General features: G+C 44.9%; 1 protein-coding gene across 13 annotated transcripts in view; it reads right to left on the minus strand.

Moving 5' to 3' along the window:
- LOC121579916 (RNA-binding protein Musashi homolog 2) overlaps nucleotides 1–24,114 on the minus strand; it is a 322,000-nt gene that overhangs the window by 72,572 nt on the left and 225,314 nt on the right. For 8 of the 13 annotated variants that reach the window (XM_041894904.2, XM_041894907.2, XM_041894899.2 and 5 more), the window contains exon 9: nucleotides 15,376–15,547. In XM_041894904.2, coding sequence (XP_041750838.1) covers nucleotides 15,376–15,547 — 172 coding nt within the window. The remainder of the gene's footprint in view (nucleotides 1–15,375; nucleotides 15,548–24,114) is intronic. The other 5 variants (XM_041894908.2, XM_041894901.2, XM_041894902.2 and 2 more) reach the window with 1 other exon arrangement.

Genomic DNA, 24,114 nt, shown 5'->3' on the forward strand with positions numbered 1-24,114 from the left:
TACGGGTAGCCTTCCACAAGCTTCCCACAATAAGTTGGAGGGACTGGTGCACTTCACAAAATAGATGGCATCATGAGGAAGGAAAATTATGTGAATATATTGAAGCAACATCTCAAGACATCAGTCAGGAAGTTAAAGCTTGGTCACAAATGGGTCTTCCAAATGGACAATGACCCCAAGCATACTTCCAAAGTTGTGGCAAAATGGCTTAAAGACAACAAAGTCAAGGTATTGGAGTGGCCATCACAAAGCCCTGACCTCAATCCTATAGAAAATGTGTGGGCAGAACTGAAAAAGCGTGTGCGAGCAAGGAGGCCTACAAACCTGACTCAGTTACACCAGCTCTGTCAGGAAGAATGGGCCAAAATTCACCCAACTTATTGCGGGAAGCTTGTGGAAGGCTACCCGAAACGTTTGACCCAAGTTAAACAATTTAAAGGCAATGCTACTGTTATGATTTAACTGGATAAGAACCCAAATGCAGACAAGTACACGAAGCCATAGAAGTTTTAACAGGTTTATTTACAATGTTCAAAGTCCAGGTTTCCAAATATATGGGAAGAGCAAGTCCAGGTTACAGGGAGGGTAACAGATCCAGATCAGGGCAGGTGTGGTACCGTAATGTCCTAGTGTCCGTGATGAGTCCAAAAGAGAGGTCCGGTATTGGAGAGCAGGATGGTGGTGGCAGGAGTGAAGCGGAGGCAGGAGTCAGGTTCCAAATATATGGTCGTCTTGACTATGATCTGACGATGAGTGGTAAGTTTGACCGGGTCTTAAAGGCTGAGGTGATTATGGTGAATGAGCTGCAGCTGGAACCCTGACTCCCGCACACCAGACTTCACTCCTGCAATCAAGGACAGACAGAGGGGAGGGAGAGAGCAGAGAGAGCTACCTAGCAGCAGTAGGCCTAACAGTACCCCCCCCTCTACGGACGCCACCTGGCGGCCGACGGGGTTTATCGGGATGTAACCTATGAAACTCTCGGACCAGAGCAGGATCCACAATGAAGCTCCTGGGCACCCAGGAACATTCCTCGGGACCATAACCCTCCCAATCCACCAGGTACTGGAAACCACGACCTCGGCGGCGAACATCCAGAAGTCGCCGGACAGTGTAGACCGGACCCCCACCCACGATCCTGGGCGGAGGAGGGGACGAGAGGGCGGGCACAGAGGGCTAACCGACACAGGCTTAATCTGGGAAACATGAAAGGTGGAATGAACCCGTAGGAGGCAGGAAGCTGTAGCTTAACCGCGCAGGGGTTAACAATAGACAGTATCTTGAACGGTCCTATAAAACGAGGCGCCATCTTCTTAGACTCCACCTTCAATGGAAGGTCCCGTGACTTCAGCCATACCTCTTGACCAGGAGAGTAACCGGGAGCCTGGGACCGGTGACGGTTGGCTTGCCTCTGCATGTACGCCGAAGCTCGGGACAGAGCTACCCTGGCCTTCCTCCAGACCTTGAAGCAGCGGCGCATGTGGGACTGCACCGAGGGTACCGCCAGTTCCCTCTCTTGGGAAGGGAACAGGGGAGGTTGATAACCCAGAGCACACAGAAAAGGAGACAAACCAGAGGAAGCGTTAGTCAAGGTGTTATGAGCATATTCCACCCAGGGGAGCATGGAGCTCCATGACCCAGGGTTAGACCCAGTGACACAGCGAAGAGCGGTCTCCATCTCCTGGTTCGCTCTCTCGGCTTGCCCGTTGGTCTGGGGGTGATATCCAGAGGACAGGCTGGATGTAATGCCCAAAGCTTTACAGAAAGCTTTCCACACCTGGGAGACAAACTGGGGACCCCTGTCAGAGACAATATCCGTGGGTAGACCATGAGAGCGGAACACATGTTCAACCAAAATATCAGCCGTCTCTCTGGCAGTAGGCAGTTTAGGTAGGGCCAAAAAATGAGCGAACTTAGAAAAACGATCAATCACCGTAAGAATGACAGTCTTACCAGACGAGGGGGAAGTCCAGTGACAAAATCCATAGCGATATGCGACCAGGGCCGGCTGGGTATAGGTAGAGGTCGTAGATGACCAGCGCTGGCCTGGGTGGAGTTCTTACCCGTGCACATACCGTACAAGCAGCAATGAAGGCTCGAGTGTCCGCCTCCATCGTGGCCCACCAGAACTTACGTCGCACAAAGTCAAGGGTCCGCGAAACTCCAGGGTGACAGGTAAGGGGAGACGAGTGAGCCCACTGAAGTACCTGGGAGCGAGCAGACTCAGGGACAAACATCCGGTTAGGAGGACCCCTCCCAGGGTCAGCTTGATGATGTTGAGCCTGTCTAACAATCCCCTCGATGTCACATGTGATGACTGCAATACTGCAGGTAGGAGGCAAAATGGGTTCAGGGTTACTACCAGTATCAACAGCCGAATGAACACGAGACAGGGCGTCAGGCTTGACGTTGCGTGACCCAGGACGGTAAGACAGAGAAAAATTGAATCTCCCAAAAAATAGTGCCCACCTGGCTTGACGGGGGTTGAGCTGCTTCGCTGACTGGAGGTAAGCCAGATTCTTATGATCCGTCCAAACGATGAAGGGTTGTTCCGCCCCCTCCAACCAATGTCGCCACTCCTCGAGAGCCAGCTTAACGGCGAGCAGTTCACGATTGCCAACATCATAATTCCTCTCTGCCTGAGAAAGTTTCCTTGAGAGAAAAGCACAGGGATGCAGTTTGTTATCTTCAGGAGAACGTTGTGACAACACTGCACCTACCCCAGTGTCGGATGCATCCACCTCCACGACAAACTGGCGGTCGGGGTCCGGCTGCATCAGAATGGGAGCCGAGGCGAAGCGATGTTTCAGTTCTTCGAACGCTGATTCGGCCCCTTCATTCCAAGCGAACGGTCGTGAGATGGAGGTGAGAGCGGTGAGTGGCGCCGCAATGCGGCTGTAGTCCTTGATGAACCTCCTATAGAAGTTCGCAAACCCCAGGAATCGTTGAAGTTGTTTGCGGGTAGAGGGAGCTGGCCAGTCCGTGACAGCAGAGATCTTAGCTGGGTCCATCCGCAACTCCCCCTGAGCTATGATGTAACCCAAAAAAGAGGTCTCAGACACATGAAATTCACATTTCTCCATCTTCACAAACAGTTTGTTCTCCAACAACCTTTGCAACACCTGGCGCACATGTAGATCATGTTCCTGGGAGGACTCTGAGAAAATCAAGATATCATCCAGATAGACAAAAACAAACCGATTCAACATGTCCCGAAGGACATCATTGACTAGTGCCTGAAAAACAGCAGGGGCATTGGACAACCCAAAAGGCATAACCAGATACTCAAAATGTCCCAAGGGTGTGTTGAAGGCAGTCTTCCATTCATCACCCTTACGAATGCGCACCAGGTGATACGCATTTCGTAGATCCAGTTTCGTAAAGATGGTAGCACCATGAAGGAGGGGAAAAGCAGAATTAATCAAAGGCAGAGAATACTTGTTCTTAATGGTGATGTTGTTAAGACCACGGTAATCAATACAGGGTCTGAGGGTCTTATCCTTCTTAGCAACAAAAAATAATCCCGCTCCTACAGGTGACGAGGAAGGACGCATAATACCTGCCGCCAAGGAGTCCCGAATGTAGTTCTCCATAGCCTCCGTCTCCGGCCGGGAGAGATTGTACAGGCGACTGCTGGGGAGCGGGGCTCCTGGCTGGAGGTCAATGGCGCAGTCGTAAGGCCGGTGAGGAGGAAGAGAAGTAGCTCTGTGTTTGCAGAAAACGGATGCCAGGTCATGATACGCGTCAGGGACAGCAGAGAGATCCATGGACTCCAGTGGAGGTTGAGGCACAGTACTGGCAGGAGTCTGAGCAGAACACAAACAATTCACATGACAAAATGTGCTCCATGAAACAATGTTACCTGTCACCCAATCAATGTGTGGATTGTGTCTTATGAGCCAGGGGATACCAAGGACCAGGGGTGTCTGTGGGCAGTCGATAATATGGAATTGAATGTTCTCCTGATGATTTCCCGACACTCTAAGACAAACAGGAACAGTTTGATGGGTAATACGGGTCAACAATTGTCCATTTAGACCCTTAGCCTGCAGCGGACAGTCCATAGGAACAGTCTCCAAATCCATTTGTTGAGCCCACTCTCTATCCAAAAAGCTTTCGTCGGCACCAGAGTCAATCAGCGCACTAACAGAGAAATTCTGGGACTGCCACTGGAGGGATGCCTGGAGCAGAATGCGGGGAGAAGAGGAAGAATCCGCTGCTCGGCTCACCAAAACTTCTCCCATTAATGATGAGCCGGCCCTTTTCCCGGACGAACTGGGCAGGAAGGAACGAAATGACCAGCTTCTCCACAATACAGGCAGACCCGAGCCTGAATACGACGTGCACGCTCCTCTGAGGACAACCGTGCACGACCCACCTCCATGGCTTCGGGTTCAGTGCTCCTCGTATCGACTCGGGAAGACACGGCTTTCTCCGTAGGGAAGATGCAGGGAGGAGTTTGTTGATGACAGACAGGTTGCTTGGAACTAACACTCCTCTCCCGGCGGCGCTCCCGAATCCGATTATCCAACCTGATAGTGAGTGAAATAAGTTTATCCAGCGTAGCCGATTCATCATATGACACCAATTCATCTTTTAAAGTCTCAGACAAAGCATTGATGAACACTCCTTGTAATGCCTCGTCATTCCAACCACTCACTGCTGCTAAAGTCCGAAACTCCACTGCCATCTCCGCCACACTACGAGCCCCCTGTCGAAGAGAGAACAACCGTTTCGCAGCCTCCTTGCCTCGTACGGGGTGGTCAAAAACCTTCCTCATCTCCGTGGTGAAGGCAACGTAAGCGTTGCAAATGTCCGACTGACTCTCCCATACCGCGGATCCCCAGGCACGAGCGGAACCGCTAGTAGAGTTAATAAGGTAGGCAATACGGGCTCTTTCTGAGGCGTAGGTGAGGGGCTGTTGTTCAAACACTAACGAGCATTGAGTCAAAAAATCGCCACAGGTTCCCATGTTCCCGTCATAGCGCTCTGGAGCAGGAACAAAAGGCTCTCTGATCTGGGCTGAAGGGGTAGTAAGGGCAGACACTTGATTGGTGAGTAATTGAACCTGATTAAGCAGCACCTGACTGTCCTCAGCAATCGTCTTAAACAGGGTATCATGTTGGCCAAGTAAAATGCCCTGATTGGCTATGGCAGTCCAAATTTCAGTGCACTCTGGGGTGGTATCCGAGCTACTGTCTGCTGGGTTCATGTTGGTCAGATCATACTGTTATGATTTAACTGGATAAGAACCCAAATGCAGACAAGTACACGAAGCCATAGAAGTTTTAACAGGTTTATTTACAATGTTCAAAGTCCAGGTTTCCAAATATATGGGAAGAGCAAGTCCAGGTTACAGGGAGGGTAACAGATCCAGATCAGGGCAGGTGTGGTACCGTAATGTCCTAGTGTCCGTGATGAGTCCAAAAGAGAGGTCCGGTATTGGAGAGCAGGATGGTGGTGGCAGGAGTGAAGCGGAGGCAGGAGTCAGGTTCCAAATATATGGTCGTCTTGACTATGATCTGACGATGAGTGGTAAGTTTGACCGGGTCTTAAAGGCTGAGGTGATTATGGTGAATGAGCTGCAGCTGGAACCCTGACTCCCGCACACCAGACTTCACTCCTGCAATCAAGGACAGACAGAGGGGAGGGAGAGAGCAGAGAGAGCTACCTAGCAGCAGTAGGCCTAACAGCTACCAAATACTAATTGAGTGTATGTAAACTTCTGACCCACTGGGAATGCGATGAAATAAATAAAAGCTGAAATAAATCATTCTCTCTACTATTATTCTGAAATTTCACATTCTTAAAATAAAGTGGAGATCCTAACTGACCTAAGACAGGGAATTTTTACTAGGATTAAATGTCAGGAATTGTGAAAAACTGAGTTTAAATGTATTTGGCTAAGGTGTATGTAAACTTCCGACTTCAACTGTATATATACAGTACCAGTCAAAAGTTTGGACAGACCTACTCATTCAAGGGTTTTTCTTTATTTTTACTATTTTTTACATTGTAGAATAATAGTGAAGACATCAAAACTATGAAATAACACATATGGAATCCTGTAGTAACCAAAAAAGTGTTAAACAAATCAAAATATATTTTATATTTGAGATTCTTCAAATAGCCACCCTTTGCCTTGATGACAGCTTTGCACACTCTTGGCATTCTCTCAACCAGCTTGACCTGGAATGCTTTTCCAACAATCTTGAAGGAGTTCCCACATATGCTGAGCACTTGTTGGCTGCTTTTCCTTCACTCTGCAGTCCGACTCATTCCAAGCCATCTCAATTGGGTTACATCTCAAATAGCCCTTACACAGCCTGGAGGTGTGTTGGGTCATTGTCCTGTTGAAAAACAAATGAGAGTCCCACTAAGCCCAAACCAGATGTGATGGCGTATCGCTGCAGAATGCTGTGGTAGCCATGCTGGTTAAGTGTGCTTTGAATTCTAAATAAATCACAGACAGTGTCACCAGCAAAGTACCCCCACACCATAACACCTCCTCCTCCATGCTTTACGGTGGGTACCACACATGCAGAGATCATCCGTTCACCCACACCGCAGTTTGAACCAAAAATCTCAAATTTGGACTCCAGACCAAAGGACACATTTCCATCGGTCTAATGTCCATTGGTCGTGATTCTTGGCCCAAGCAAGTCTCTTCTTCTTATTGGTGTCCTTTAGTAGTGGTTTATTTGCAGCAATTCGACCATGAAGGCCTGATTCACACAGTCCCCTCTTAACAGTTGATGTTGAGATGTGTCTGTTACTTGAACTCTGTGAAGCATCTATTTGGGCTGCAATTTCTGAGGCTGGTAACCCTAATGAACTTATCCTCTGCAGCATAGGTAACTCTGGGTCTTCCATTACTGTGGCGGTCCTCATGAGAGCCAGTTTCATCATAGCGCTTGATGGTTTTTGCGACTGCACTTGAAGAAACTTTCAAAGTTCTTGAAATGTTTTGTATGTCTTAAAGTAATGGACTGTCGTTTCTCTTTGCTTAATTGAGCTGTTCTTGTCATAATATGGACTTGGTCTTTTACCAAATAGGGCTATCTTCTGTATACCCCCCCTACCTTCTCACAACACAATTGATTGGCTCAAACGCATTAAGAAGGAAAGAAATTCCACAAATTAACTTTTAAGAAGGCACACCTGTTAATTTAAATGCATTCCAGGTGACTACCTAATGAAGCTGTTTGAGAGAATGCCAAGAGTGTGAAAAGCTGTCATCAAGGCAAAGGGTGGCTATTTTAAGAATCTCAAATATAAAATACATTTTGATTTGTTTAACACTTTTTTGGTTCCTACATGATTGCATATGTGTTTATTTTTTTCTGTCTATGGGCACATGACTGCGGTTGCTCTGTATGCCCCTGATGTGCTGTAGCCCTCCCTCCATGTCCTGAGCCAGCGGCCCATGTGTCAACAGAGCGCCACAGAACAATATTCACGCCATTGCCCTTTAAAAACGTCTTCACTATTATTCTACAATGTAAAAAATAGTAAAAATAAAGAAAAACCCTTGAATGAGTAGGTGTGTCCAAACTTTGACTGGTACTGTGTGTATATATATATATATATATATATATATATATATATATATATATATATATATATATAAAAGTATGTGGACACCTCTTGCTGACAGGTGTATAAAATCGAGCACACAGCCATGCAATCTCCATAGACAAACATTGGCAGTAGAATGGCCTTACCGAAGAGCTCAGTGACTTTCAACGTGACACCGTCATAGGATGCCACCAACAAGTAAGTTTGTCAAATTTCTGCCCTGCTAGAGCTGCCCCCGTCAACTGTTAGGGCTGTTATTGTGAAGTGGAAATGTCTAAGAGCAACAACCGCTCAGCCGCGAAGTGGTAAGCCACACAAGCTCAGAGGAGAGGACCGCCGATAGCTGAAGCGCGTAAAAATCGTCTGTCCTCGGTTGCAACACTCACTACCGAGTTCCAAACTGCCTCTGGAAGCAACGTCAGCACAATAACTGTTCGTCGGGAGTTTCATGAAATGGGTTTCCATGGCCGAGCAGCCGCACGCAAGCCTAAGATCACCATGCGCAATGCCAAGTGTCGGCTGGAGTGGTGTAAAGCTCGCCGCCATTGGACTCTGGAGCAGTGGAAATGTGTTCTGTGGAGTGATGAATCACGCTTCACCATCTGGCAGTCCGAAAGACGAATCTGGGTTTGAAGGATGCCAGGAGAAACGCTACCTGCCCAAATGCATAGTACCAACTGTAAAGTTTGGTGGAGGAGGAATAATAGTCTGGGGCTGTTTTTCATGGTTCGGGCTAGGCCCCTTAGTTCCAGTGAAGGGAAATTTTTACGCTACAGCATACAATTACATTCTAGTCGATTCTGTACTTCCAACGTTGTGGCAACAGTTTGGGGAAGGCCCTTTCCTCTTTCAGCATGACAATGCCCCAGTGCACAAAGCGAGGTCCATTCAGAAATGGTGTGTCAAGATCGGTGTGGAAGAACTTGACTGGCCCTGACCTCAACCCCATCGAACACCTTTGGGATGAATTGGAATGCTGACTGCGAGCCAGGCCTAATCGCCCAACATCAGTGCCCGAACTCACTAATGCTGTTGTGGCTGAATGGAAGCAAGTCCCCGCAGCAATGTTCTAACATGTAGTGGAAAGCCTTCCCAGAAGAGTGGAGGCTGTTATAGCATCAAAGGGGGCACCAACTCCATATTAATGCCCATGATTTTGGAATGAGATGTTCGTTGAGCAGGTGTCCACATACTTTTGGTCATGTAGTGTAAGTCCCGTGCCATTATTTTATTTTATCTGATTATCTAGTAAGAAGAATAATTGAACTTAGCTGAATAAAATAAAAATGATATTTTTCCCATTACAGAGTGAGTGCGCATATGAAGTGGCTATGTCAAGCGTAAAAGTGATCATTTGAAGTAAGTCCTATGTGCTAGATTTAGAGTTATTTGGCAACTTTAGTTGTGAATGATACAAACCTTAGAATGTCTTAGAAATCAAAACATATATCGGCTGCATGGTGCGACTATAGACTATTGATGATTTGAGAAAGTAGCAAAAAAAGCTTGCATTCTGTTCCTTGCCTCAGGCTTCACAGCTGTTCTCTCATCAAGTGATTATATTTTCACCAATCAGACTATTCTCAATTTAATATTTTCTTTACTAATATGTAAAATTTGTTTTGTTTTAGAATGGCCCATTATCAAATGGGCAGGAACAGGGGCAGGGGGGAAAATACATGTCATCTGTATGCTTCCAAATAGCAAATGGAGGCCACGCTTTCCCGCCGGTCCATTTTGTAAGCTACTTCGGTTGTAGCATGTGCTTAATATGAGCACCTGAGAAATAAATATAAAAACACTTAATTCACTCCAAGCATCAACCAGTGTTTGAGGAGCATGCTCTCCCTGCCCCGACAGGTGATATTCCGTCCGCACTCTGTATGCCATGGGCTCTCCAACCTTGTTCCTGCAGATACCCAGTGCTTAATTAGGGAAACCAAGTGAAATCTGTTCGGGAACATCAGTAGTAACATGTTTTAGCAATGAAACATATTTCACTAAACTGTTGACAGCCCGTCTGCGTTCTCGAGAAAGGAATAAAGGAGAGAGAGGAGATGGAAATGCATGGTGGTGAGATAATCTGTATAGCTGAAGGTAATGTGTCACCCAATTAATTATGAAAATATAAAAAATGCCCTATTACTAGGCTATTCAAAATCAAATGCAAATGCACTAATTGTAGGCTAACTGTAAGCCGCCCTGCACAATCAATGAACCAACAGCATCGCCTAGGGCTATACATTCTCTCCCAGACTCATGGATATACATTTTGGAGCGCAGCATAAGGTAACCAGTCCATCCAATATGCATAATAATACAGTCAACACTCAAAGGCGATTCCTCAAATTTGTTTAATTTTGGAGTATAGGCTAGACCAATTATTTACCAAAGACATCTTAAATCAGTTTTGTTGTATGTTTTTCTACCATGCGTAATGTAATATGCGGTAGGCTATGTATTGTATAACGGCACAATCATCATTTTAATTCAGGTTTTTATGGGGGGCTTGGGCTCATTAGTCTTGCCTATGCATAAGCTCTAGAAAGGGACAATAGAACCCTGAGTACCAGGCCATTAGGACCTGATGGTAGTTAGCAAGTTGGATACTAGGTCTCCTGAGTGGCGCAGTGGTCTAAGGCACTGCATCGCAGTGCTAGCTGTGCCACTAGAGATCCTGGTTCGAATCCAGGCTCTGTCGCAGCCGGCCGCGACCGGGAGACTCATGGGCGGCGCACAATTGGCCCAGCGTCATCCAGGGTAGGGGAGGGAATGGCCGGCAGGGATGTAGCTCAGTTTGCAACGCCAGGGTTGTGGGTTCGATTTCCACGGGGTATTCACTAACTGTAAGTCGCTCTGGATAAGAGCGTCTGCTAAATGACGTAAATGTAAATGTAATACTACCAAAGCATGTCTACAGTACATAAAAGGAGATTACTGTGACTCAGTGGTCACATGGAATTTTACTGTGGTCATGACTCATGACTGCCCGTGTGGCGGTAATATGGTCGCCACAACAGCCCTAGGTGCACCTGTGTAATGATCATGCTGTTTAATCAGCTTCTTGATATGCCACACCTGTCAGGTGGATGGCAAAGGAGAAATGCTTACTAACAGGGATGTAAACAAATCTGTGCACAGAATTTGAGAGAAATAAGCTTTTTGTGCGTATGGAACATTTCTGGGATCTTTTATTTCAGCTCATGAAACATGCAACCATTTACATGGTGTGTTTATATGTTTGTTCAGTATATTCATTATAATGCCATTATTGCTTTTGTGCTGATTTTCACTATTTATCAAGCCCACTTGGCGCTTATAATGATGTTTAGGCTACTGATGTTTTTATAATTTGACCACACATCTTGCTGACCGTGCGTCTTGGTGGTAAGGGTATCTTTTTTATTTTGTCGTTATAAAAATAAGCTGTTACCGCGTGCCAACACATATGCTTTCTGTTTCATAGTTGTTACAAATAAAATTGATTGAACACTTGACGTGTGTTTTTATTTTATTTATTTTTTTACATACTACAGTAACATACACTAATGAAAATGCTTTTGTGTTATTTCAAATTTTTATATTTTTGTATTCTTATGTCACCTAAGACCTTCATAACCACAACCAAATGATTATTTTGGCATACTGTAAAAAAAAAAATGCACGTGCACACATAGGAGGTCCCGTGAAAGAAACGTGCCCACCTATGGAAATCAAACGCCCATCCAACTGATTCGTTCTGGCACCGGCCCTGTTGTGTGTGTGTGTTTTTGTGTGTGTGTGCATTTGTGTGTGTGTGTGTGTGTGTATGTGTGTGTGTGTTTGCCCTGGGCCTTCTGCTGCAGTGCACTAGGTAGTGTGTGCTGACTGTCCCAGCAGAGCGCTAAATGAGGCACATCTACATGGCAGGGAGTGGGGGGGTCAGGGGCTGGTATTTAAAGGGCAATGGCGTGAATATTGTTCTGTGGCGCTCTGTTGACACATGGGCCGCTGGCTCAGGACATGGAGGGAGGGCTACAGCACATCAGGGGCATACAGAGCAACCGCAGTCATGTGCCCATAGACAGAAAAAAATAAAACCTTCCTCACGCATACTCTCTCACACACCCACTCAGCTCCACACTCTTAGACAAACATTCACAGACGTTTAAAGTAACTGTCCAGTGAAAATATAACTTTTAAAAGTTAATATTCTGTTAACTCATACCCAAATGATGTTGTTGAGTCGTCATATACTTGTATTTGTGGCTAAAGCGACTAACTGTAAGTCGCTCTGGATAAGAGCGTCTGCTAAATGACTAAAATGTAAATGTAAAGCATAAAATGGAGAAAAAAACACAAAAATCCTCCTCAAACTTGTATCTCTAATAAACCGTTTACAAAATGCTTGCTATTTGCTGATAGAGTATGATGTCATACTCCTGAGGAGGATGAGCTGGACAATCAGTAGTCTACTAGCATTAATATTTTTTGTGACCGGTATACGCCCACACCATTCTGTTGTTGGGGTACGCCCACACCATTCCAACACAGAAAAGCTGCTTTTTTAACATACTTAATTAACATTTTATGGAAGGAAAACAATTTCACTCATATTGTATGTCATTATAGGTCATATTTCATAGAAATCTGGAAACACTGAACAGTTACTTTAAACAGGACACATATTCAGACACCCCAATCAGTGTATATGCAACATGTCATTGTTAACAGGTGGGGGTGCGAGCATGTACACACCAAATTATTTTTAACTAGGGGGATCTGAGTCTGAGCTGAGAAGATAGAAGACAAAAAGAGGGAGGAGAAGAGAAGGAGGAGGAGAGGATAAGAAGGAAACTCATTACTCTGGCGTGTTGCTGTGTTGAACCTAGCGTCTCTGCCGCCCGCCATCTCAGTAAATAAAGGCTGTCATTGGATCTGGCCCGGTGGATGCTTCAAGGCCCTGTTATTAGCGTTATTAATATGCATGCTAATGTACCTATTTTATGGCTCAACAGTTCTGATTCACTTTAAAATCAATTATCCATCTGGTACACCAATACTTTGCCCAGGCTCAAATGTGTATTAATTTCAGCAAACATACATCGGGCACAACACAATAAAGATAAATGGCTAGATTAGGTGCAGTAAACAGAGGAACTAGGGGCGGGTTTTAATGAGATTTGTCGTTTAAGAACCTTACAGTTGCTTAAATAATGAGCCTGGCTCTGTTTTTTTTCCAAATGCAAATTTACAAAGGAATGTTTCGCTGTCCTGCTTTTTCCAATTTCATTTAGATAAGAGTGTCTCCAAATAAGTTGGCAGTTAATATTCTCACATGAGCACTCCGCCGCTTCCTCAGCCCTACTTCTCCCTCCGGAGCAGACAGTTTTTTTCCCTCCTCCACAGTAATGCATTGATCCGTAATAAGTTCAGAAAAGTTCACTGTGCTTGTTAAATAGTTCAAACTGACAAAATCTGGACTGGGAACTACTTAGACAGTGCTGACAGAACCACTTACGGGTGTTACCACCACTTTTACCATAAACCATCAGCAAAATCAGTCTGACATCAGTGTCATGCCCTTAGCAACCCCTCACCCTGAGATAGAGAGGTGAGGAATAAGAGAGAGAGAGAGAGAGAGAGGAGAGAGAGAGAGAGAGAGAGAGAGAGAGAGAGAGAGAGAGAGAGAGAGAGAGAGAGAGAGAGAGAGAGAGAGAGAGAGAGAGAGAGAGAGAGAGAGAGAGAGAGAGAGAGAGAGAGAGATGGGGAGCTGAATGGTGATGATGGAGAGAAGAGAAGAGGAGAGAAGAGGTAGAGGTACAGCTGGCTGCCTACAGATGAAGGCCCTCCATGACACCCCTCTGTGTCCCCGTCATTACCCACTGCTGGGGTCACACAGATGGAGTGATGAATCCATAATATGACATCACCCCAATTTTCCTCTCCATTTATCCCGGTAATGTGGTGCCCTTTTCCCTACGCCCAGGACCACCGGGACTTGCCAGTGCCAGGAAAATAGAACACTTGTGGACATGGAAACGGCACACCTTGGATGAGCTCAATGAGGAGCACCACCCAGTTAATCTGAGTACCTTTTCCTTTATCTCACGAGACATTAGTTAGACTCAATTTACAGTGCCTTCAGAAAGTATTCATACCCCTTGACATATTCCACATTTTGCTGTGTTACAGCCTTAATTCATAATGTATTAAATAAAAACATTTCTCAACCATCTGCGCACAATACCCCATAATGACAAAGTGAAAATATGTTTTTATACATTTGTATTGAAAACGTATTGAAAATGAAATACAGAAATATCTAATTTACATAAGTATTCACACCCCTGAGTTAATACTTTGTAGAAGCACCTTTAGCATCGATTACAGTGAGTCTTTCTGGGTAAGTCTCTAAGAGCTTTCCACACCTGGATTGTGCAACATTTGCCCATTATTCTTTAAATAATTATTTAAGCTCTGTCAAATTGGTTGTTGATCATTGCTAGACAATCATTTTCAGGTCTTGCCATATATTTTCAAGTAGATTTAGGTCAAAACTGGAACATTCACTGTCTTTTTGGTAAGCAACTCCAGTGTAGATTTGGCCTTGTGTTTTAGGTTATTGTCCTGCTGAAATTGAATTAATCTCCCAGTGTCTGGTGGAAAGCAGACTAAACCAGGTTTTCCTCTAGGATTTTGCCTGTGCTTAGCTCCATTCCGTTTCTTTTTTATCCTGAAAAACTTCCCAGTCCTTAACGATGACAAGCATACCCATAACATGATGCAGCCACCACTATGTTTGAAAATGTGAAGAGTGGTACTCAGTAATGTGTTTGGGATTTTCCCCAAACATTTGTATTCAGGAGAAAAGGTTAATTGCTTTGCCACATTTGTTGCAAACAGGATGCATGTTTTGGAACATGCATCCTGCCATCTCCTCTCTATTCTGTACAAGCTTCCTTCTTTTCACTCTGTCAATTAGGTTAGTATTGTGGAGTAACTACAATGTTGTTGATCCATCCTCAGTTTTCTCCTATCACAGCCATTAAACTCTATAACTGTTTTAAAGTCACCATTGGCCTCATGGTGAATTCCCTGAGCGGTTTCCTTCTTCTCTGGCAACTGAGTTAGAGAAGGATGCCTGTATCTTTGTAGTGACTGGGTGCATTGATACACCATCCAAAGTGTAATTAATAACTTCACAATGCTCAAAGGGCTATTCAATGTCTGCTCTTTTTTTTTTTTACCCATTTACTGATAGTTGCCCTTCTTTGCGAGGCATTGGAAAACCTCCCTAGTCTTTGTGGTTGAATCACTATTTGAAATTCACTGCTCGACTGAGGGACCTTACAGATAATTGTACTGTATGTGTGCGGTACAGAGATGAGATAGTCATTCAAAAATCATGTTAAAAACTATTACTGCATACAGAGTGAGTCCATGCAACTTATTATGTGACTTGTTAAGCAACTTTTTACACCTGAACTTATTAAGGCTTGAATACTTATTGACTGAAGACATTTCAGCTTTTTTATTGTTTATTAATTTGTAAAAATGTCAAAAAACATATTTCTACTTTGACATTATGGGGTATTGTGTGTAGGCCAGTGATCTAAATCTAAATTTAATCCATTTTAAATTCAGTCTGTAAAACATGTTTGTTATTTTAAGTCAAGGGGTGTGAATACTTTCTGAAGGCACTGTATATCACCAGCACATTGGTTCTCCTCTATTACTGTAAGGTCTAGCTATTTAAAAAAACGATTAATCAGAGACCTGCATGGCTGTTGGAGAGTGAGTGTTAGGGAGTGTTACCGTGTGGGACTGAGTAGTGTGCTGGACTGTGCTGGAGTAGTGTTGGTCCATACTCACTCAGCATGCCCATCCCCAGCATGAAGGCGTCCATGGTGTAGGGCAGGCCCCTGGCCCTCCCTCGCGTGCCTGGTGGGAACATCACCTCCTTGGGCTGGGCCTTCTTACATTCTACCTGTGGACACAGTGGAAAAAAAGAAAAATCAGTCCTACTGGCCCCATGGAGGGAGAAGAATGGGATTGGGCAGGATATATCCAGATTCCAGTAGGACTAGCTCACAGAAAAACAATGTTGATTTTTTTCTAAAAAGCTTAAGTTTGCGTGTCTGAGGAGAAATCTAAGGTCAATCCTCCGGAGTATTCCAGTGCCTTTTGAAACTACTGGTGCATCAGAATAGTTGTAGAAGAGCCTCCAAACATGCATGATGTCTCCATTGATTCTTTTAAAATGTCTTCCTGTAGCCACTTCCTATTCTACCCCTGGCAGCCCTTCTTATCATTCAGGAGTAGACTGACAGAGGAATATGGAGGGAAAAGAATCCCCCACCATGACTTCCACACAAACACTTTAGACAGCCCCCATCATCTCAGTGAATGCCTTTGTTTTCTGTCATTTTATTCAAATTCTTGTCAGTCTTCCGAGAGAGACAGAGAGACAGTAGAGTGAATGCTGAGGCCAAGTTGGTAAAATCCTCATTTCTGCCTCTCTGTGTGCTCATCTGCTCCACAGTACCCAGCCCATTCCACCTTGAGCGCTCTTTCTCTCTCTCTCTCTCTCTCTCTCTCTCTCTCTCTCTTGCTCTCTGTCTCTCTCTCACTCTCTCTCACTCTCTCTCCCCTCTCTCTCTCTCTCTCTCTCTCTCACTCTCTCTCCCCCCTGTCTCTCTCTCCTGCCATCTCCCCTCACACACACTTAGTTCTCCCCTCTTCTAACATATTCTCCTCCAACACAATGCATATCAGCTGGGAGAAGTGACAGGTCTAAATATGCTAGCAGCAGCCTGTTTGAACGTGTATATGCAGAAAATAAATTATGTACTCTATGTCAACACCACTGAGAGAAATACATCAAGTGCTCTCGCTAAAGAACATGCACGCAAATATATCTGCATAGACATATACAAACATGAGACCACACATGCCAAGTATGGGCACACACACATCCACACACAACGTCTTACACACACAAATTCACAAGCTTCACAATCTCATCCATCCTACATAGAGGAGCTGGGGTAAACAGAGCAGGACCTGTCTAGGAGGGGTGTGTGTGGTGGTGGTGGTGGTGCGGGGGGGTTGATCAGACCAGAAATAACATTCCACTCTGACAGACTGATAGGGAAAAGAAGCTGGGGGGGGGGGTTCATCCACACCAGTGAGAAAGTCATCTCCAGCCGTATCCTATTTACCACACATCTATCTGGGCTTTATGAAATATACAGGAGTGCGTGTCTGTGTGACTGGCTGGGCTGACAGGGCTGGCGTGTCTGTGTGACTGGCTGGGCTGACAGGGCTGGCGTGTCTGTGTGACTGGCTGGGCTGACAGGGCTGGCGTGTCTGTGTGACTGGCTGGGCTGACAGGGCTGGCGTGTCTGTGTGACTGGCTGGGCTGACAGGGCTGGCGTGTCTGTGTGACTGGCTGGGCTGACAGGGCTGGCGTGTCTGTGTGACTGGCTGGGCTGACAGGGCTGGCGTGTCTGTGTGACTGGCTGGGCTGACAGGGCTGGCGTGTCTGTGTGACTGGCTGGGCTGACAGGGCTGGCGTGTCTGTGTGACTGGCTGGGCTGACAGGGCTGGCGTGTCTGTGTGACTGGCTGGGCTGACAGGGCTGGCGTGTCTGTGTGACTGGCTGGGCTGACAGGGCTGGCGTGTCTGTGTGACTGGCTGGGCTGACAGGGCTGGCGTGTCTGTGTGACTGGCTGGGCTGACAGGGCTGGCATGTCTGTGCCATGTGTCTATCGCCTGCTCTTCTCTTTGGTAGGCTGAGCCTGTTCACCGCGCCGCACAATCTGTCTGCTCCACTGCCTGCCTGGGCCCAAGGCCTGTCCATCTGTTTGTCTGCCTGCCTCCTGGCTTCGTGTCTAACCCACAGCCTCAGATTTAACAGGGCCTCTCTCTCTCTCTCTCTCTCTCTCTCTCTCTCTCTCTCTCTCTCTCTCGCCTCTCTCTCTCTCGTCTCTCTCTCGCTCTCTCGCCCCTCTCTCTCTCTCTCTCTCTCTCTCTCTCTCTCTCTCTCTCTCTCTCTCTCTCTCTCTCTCTCTCTCTCTCTCTCGCTCTCTCTCTCTCTCTCTCTCTCTCTCTCTCTCTCTCTCTCTCTCTCTCTCTCTCTCTCTCTCTCTGCTATTCAAATTCACATGCATGCCATCCTGCCCACTGCACAATATAAGTTGCTTCTCCTCTGCTGGGTTGGATACCATTGCACAGTGCAGGTAAACCCCAGCATCCATACAAATGCAAATGGACAGGGCTGCACCTCTGCTCTGCTCTGACAAGCTCCAGGTAAACATGACCATTCCTTCACTGATCCTACAGTATAGTAACAGCCTGCTATTATACAGTGTTATTATACAGTGTGAGTTGCTGAGTTGAATAAAAGTTGCCAGTGCCTAAGTGTGAAGGTTGCTGTGTTAGACTAATAGTTGTGGTGTACAAGTGTGATAGGTTGCTGCTTGCTGTGAAGGCTCGCTATCTCCAGTGGAAAAGTTGCAGTGTAAGACCACTAAGATTAGTGGCTGTTGGAGGGCCAGTCGATTAAAGAAAGCAGAGGCCATAGAAACACACTGTCCCTTCGTTCGCTGCAAAGCACTTTGTAGCTGTCACAGGACTCCTGTCCTCCTGGCTAGCGACGCTGCTCTGTTCTCTCATCCCCATTTGTGCCTCTACGCTTTCTACCCTGCGAGAGCGACAATTTTCAGACTGCCATCATTTTCCAATCAAAGCAAATGGGAGCTTAAATACCTGTAAGGTGTGGGAGGGGTTGAGGAGGAAGGGGAAGCAGGAGAGTGCAGTAGCAGCCTAATTGTCAGGGAATGACCTCTATACTGAGTGGAGAGAAACCAGGCGGGACAAATAGGACTATTAAATGTCTCTGTACACTGACTGGGGCTCACACACCTACACATCTCACACACCTACACACTGACTGGGGCTCACAGACCGACACACACCTCAAACATCTACACACACCTCACACGCCTACACACACTTTCTGTTCAGTGGGTGACTGACTGGCTGGGTGGTGTTCAGCTGGACAGGAGTTCAGGAACAAGCACAGGAAGTGCCAGGTACACCGCTCTCCTCTCCCCACCAGCTCCAGTCCCTCCACCACTATCCACACCACACTGCCCACTGTCACATCCAGGTAGCTGGGCCATCCACCAACCACATGGGCTGGGGGGGAGTGAATCCCCGGGCTGGCTGCTGTGAGTCATCAGGTCTGGTTGGAGTGGGTTTGTTATTCAGGGGAATAGCTCTCCTCTCCTCTCCTGTCGTCTGTTAAAAATGAGCCGAGAGCTCGGCGGCTAGTGTGTGAGTGAGGGCAACACACAGAAAGATGTGGGGGATATACGGGCCAAGAGGAGAGTTCACATCACTACTCAGACCTGAGACTCTCAATCAGGCTGCCTCAGAGCATCCTCTTCCCTCCTGAACACACACACACACACACACACACACACACACACACACACACAGATACCTTCACTATCTATAGGCCATAAGCATAGCCTCTTTGATTCTCCTTATAGTGGTGCTGCCCGACGGCCCAGTTAGATAGATAAGGGCGTATTAGTAAGCATCACCATCTCTGAAACGCAGCTGACTCTGACAAACTGAGAGGTCGTGACCTTCTCAATAGATCTCTCATTCACATTAACCTTGTGGGTGCTGTAGGGAGCTGTGTGGGCGTGTCAGCCCTGTATCAGGCCTGCAGCAATGCTGTCCTCTGGGATGCGTGCCGTGGAGTGGGCGTGGGGTGGGCTACGTTGCGGCAGCGTTCACTCCACTACAGAGTGGATTATATCAGTCTACTTAAAAGGGCTAGCACTCTGGAGAAGGAAAACAGCGTGATTCATCCACTATAGCCTTCCAATTCCCAGCTGAACAGTAAAAAGCAGTGAATGGTGTGAAAATGTCAGTCAGCTGAGTGATGCCAAGCCTTTGGGCACAGGCCATGGGATTATTCACTTAAGAAAAACGAGCTCACAGCCATTTGACTGCTGAATATTTACAATGAAGGTTGTTTAAAGGGTGAAATCACTTATAACTCAGTGCAAACATCATCACACTTCACAGGGTCGTGTCAAGACATTCTGACCAACAGAATCAGATGCAATTTGCATATATATTACAAAAGCATTATTTATTCTACGTCACAGCCAAGAACAATGCTAGCTTACATAATAAGTATATTATTTACACATGACATGGAAGTGGAATATAACTTGGTAAAACAGGAATCTTCTGTATCTTAATTTTTCAGTCTGTGTTATCTTTGTCTGAAATGGAGGATAGTTTTAACGGCAGCAGAACATCCTGAGAACACCCTCTTCACAACTCCACCTACTGTATAAACCAAACGTTTTAGTGATTCTGCATCTCTACCATTGTACCTCTATGAGAGGAGGGGTGGGAAGAAAGAGCAGACTAGGGGATGTTGATTATCATTTATTTTTCAGGACAACCTGTTCTCCCTAATCAGATTTTCAGATCTTTCAGATGCAGGGTACCAAACACTTTTCCCCAAAGTAAATCTGTCATGAAGGAAGCACACACAGATATGCCACCTCCTTTTGGCGTATGCAATTGCAAAGTCACACAAAGAGTACTGAACCAGAGAGCACAGGATGACTTCCTTATCAAAGGACTGAATCATGAAATGAGAAGCAAAATAAGCTGCTTGTACTGAACAAAGGACACGGTAAAAACACTCACAAAGAATTTGGGGAAGAATTACAGCAAGAAAAACACTTCCTGTTTCAGGGGTGTATGATGCAATAATGATGGGCCATTGTGTTATGCGCAATGTACATCAAAAAACACATGGCACCTGTCAGCTCGTCATTGATGTAGCTACTTTACATCCACAGCCCTATTATTGACCTTTGCTTTCTTTACCTATTTTCTTAATAGAACAGTTGTCTTCTTAAAGGCTTTTAACCAGGGAAGAAAGACTGTCCCCTCTCATTGAAGCCACTAACGTTCAAGGACTGCAGGCATTGTCAGCAGAAAACAGGATCCCCCATTATAGTCCCGTGTAGCTCAGTTGGTAGAGCATTGTGCTTGCAATGCCAGGGTTGTGGGTTCGATTCCCACGGGGGGCCAGTATGAAAAATTTATGCACTCTGTATGCGCTCTGGATAAGAGCGTCTGCTAAATGACTAAAATGTAAATGTAATAGTGAATGGAAAAATTGCAGTCTTTGTGGTCAATCTTCATGTAAATAAAAAAATGTTTAGAAGACAATCCTGGTACCAATAATTGCTTGTAATACACCAGATGTATGTCCTTGAACCGAATATTTGAAAATCGCACACAGAAGAAGTTATAAGTATAATTTAGTTGCTAATGGCAGCCTGCAGTACCCTGGTTCGGCCTTCAACTTGAGTTACTCAATGAGAGGTGGCAGCACTGAGCTAGCATAGCTCAAACTTATTTTCTCAATTAGATTTGATCAACTCCTACGTCCTCTCTCCTCTGTCCTTTCAGGACTCCTTTTGAAAAAGCTTAAAGGTAATCGAGGAGAGGCGGCAAGGAGAGGGAAAGTGGACGATAATGTGCTTGTATGAAATGAGACTACTTCTCCAATCGTGCGTCATCAGGCAAAAGTCGTTTGCAGGGTGGAATCCCAAAATAAATGTATAAAGTGATAAAAACATTTTATAGATAAAAGGATAAGTAGCATATTGTTTTTAAATGATTGCATTCTTTTCTCTTTCGAGAAAACAATAGCGGATTCAAAGGGGGTGTGGCAGATTTCAAAACTCTTCCGTGAAGGACTCAGGTAGGATACACTTGTGCTTCCTCACCAAAAGGAGGCTATCGCGGAGGGAGGACCGTCTTCTGTTTGCCTACTAACGAATTGATACACTCCTCGACCACTCAACCACTTAACGGTTTCCGGGTCATGAAAAAGAGAAGATGGAGGAGGTACTTTTGCCCAAATGAGAAAACTCCTATGTCTCCATGAAACGCCATCTTAACTGACTTAATTTGGCTTCAATGCGCTATTGAGTCTTCCCATAGGAATGAATGGTGTCATGTAATCAATGGCTTTGTCCATTCATATACAGTGGTGTAAAGTACTTAAGTAAAAATACCTTAAGTAGTTTCTTTGGGTATCTGTACTTTACTTAACTATTTATATTTTTGACAACTTTTACTTTTACTTCACTACATTCCTATAGAAAATATTGTACTTTTTACTCCATACATTTCCCCTGACAACCCAAAGTACTTGTTACATTTTGAATGATTAGCAGTACAGGAACATTTTGAAATTCACGCACTTATCAAGAGAACATGTGGTCATCCCTACTGCCTATGGTCCAGCGGACTCACTAAACACAAATGCATGTTTTGTAAATAATGTCTGAGTGTTGGAGTGTGCCCCTGGCTATCCGTACATTTTAAAAACAAGAAAATGGTGCCATCTGCTTTGCTTAATATAAGGAATGTGTACTTTTGATACTTAAGTATATTTAAAACCAAATACTTTTAGACTTTTACTCAAGTAGTATTTTACTGGGTGACTTTCACTTTTACTTGAGTAACTTTCTATTAAGGTATCTATACTTTTACTCAAGTATGACAATTGGGTACTTTTTCCACCACTGTTCATATATAGAGTCATTGCTTTTAACATACTGTACGTTCTATCTGTCAGTATGCTGAACTTTAAGTGACTGTCTCACAGCATACATGTAATCGTTGGATCTGTCACTGTCATTATCTGGCTGTAATGTTAATGTCCATATACATCCTAATAGCAATGTGACATGGGTTTTGAGTTTGACACAATCAAGACGTATCACAAAACATCAAGACCACCCGGTATGTTATTTAACTGAAATCAATCTAAAACAATATGGGTCAAATGTGGATTCAATGTACAGTACCAGTCAAAAGTTTGAACACAACTACTCATTCCAAGGTTTTTCTTTATTTTTTCTATTTTCTACATTGTAGAATAATACTGAAGACATGAAAACTATGAAATAACACATATGGAATCATGTTGTAACCAAAAAAGTGTTAAACAAATCAAAATATATTTTATATTTGAGATTCCTCATATAACCACCCTTTGCCTTGATGACAGCTTTGCACACTCTTGGCATTCTCTCAACCAGCTTCACCTGGAATGCTTTTCCAACAGTCTTGAAGGAGTTCCCACATATGCTGAGCAATTGTTGGCTGCTTTTCCTTCACTCTTCGGTCTGACTCATCCCAAACCATCTCAATTGGGTTGAGGTTGGGTGATTGTGGAGGCCAGGTCATCTGATGCAGCACTCCATCACTCTCCTTCTTGGTAAAATAGCCCTTACACAGCCTAGAGGTGTTTGGTCATGTTTGGTCATTGTCCTGTTGAAAAACAAATGATAGTCCCACAAAGCCCAAACCAGATGGAATGGCGTATCACTGTAGAATGCTGTGGTAGCCATGCTGGTTAAGTGTGCCTTGAATTCTAAATAAATCACAGCAAAGCACCCCCACACCATAACATCTCATCCTCCATGCTTTACGGTAGGAAATACACATGCGGAGATCATCCGTTTACCCACACCGCGTCTCACAAAGACACGGTGGTTGGAACCATATATCTCCAATTTGGACTACAGACCAAAGGACAAATATGTCCATTGCTCGTGTTTCTTGGCCCAAGCAAGTCTCTTCTTATTATTGGTGTCCTTTAGTATTGATTTCTTTGCAGCAATTCGACCATGAAGGCCTGATTCACACAACCTCCTCTGAACAGTTGATGTTGAGATGTGTCTGTTACTTGAACTCTGTGAAGCATTTATTTGGCCTGCAATTTTTGAGGCGGGTAACTCTAATGAACTTATCCTCTGCAGCAGAGGTAACTCTGGGTCTTCCATTCCTGTGGCGGTCCTCATGACAGCCAGTTTCATCATAGTGCTTGATGGTTTTTGCGACTGCACTTGAAGAAACTTTCAAAGTTCTTGAAATGTTCCGTATTGACTGACCTTTATGTCTTAAAGTAATGATGGACTGTCGTTTCTCTTTGCTTATTTGAGCTGTTCTTGCCATAATATGAACTTGGTCTTTTACCAAATAGGGCTATCTTCTGTATTCCCCCCCTACCTTGTCACAACACAACTGATTGGCTCAAACGCATTAAGAAGGAAAGAAATTCCACAAATTAACTTTTAAGAAGGCACACCAGTTAATTGAAATGCATTCCAGGTGACTACCTCATGGAGCTGGTTGAGAGAATGCCAAGAGTATGCAAATCTGTCATCAAGGCAAAGGGTGGCTATTTGAAGAATCTCACATATAAAATATATTTTGATTTGTTTAACACTTTTTTGGTTACTACATGCATTCCATGTATTATTTCATAGTTTCGATGTCTTCACTATTATTCTACAATGTAAAAAATGGAATGAGTAGGTGTGTCCAAACTTTTGACTGATACTGTACATTGAATCCACATTTGACCCATATTGTTTTAGATTGATGTACTCTAATTTAGTCCAGAATTTCAGTTAAATAACATACCAG

This window comes from Coregonus clupeaformis, chromosome 13 (genome assembly GCF_020615455.1).
Source record: "Coregonus clupeaformis isolate EN_2021a chromosome 13, ASM2061545v1, whole genome shotgun sequence".
In the NCBI taxonomy this organism is placed as follows: Eukaryota; Metazoa; Chordata; class Actinopteri; order Salmoniformes; family Salmonidae; genus Coregonus; species Coregonus clupeaformis.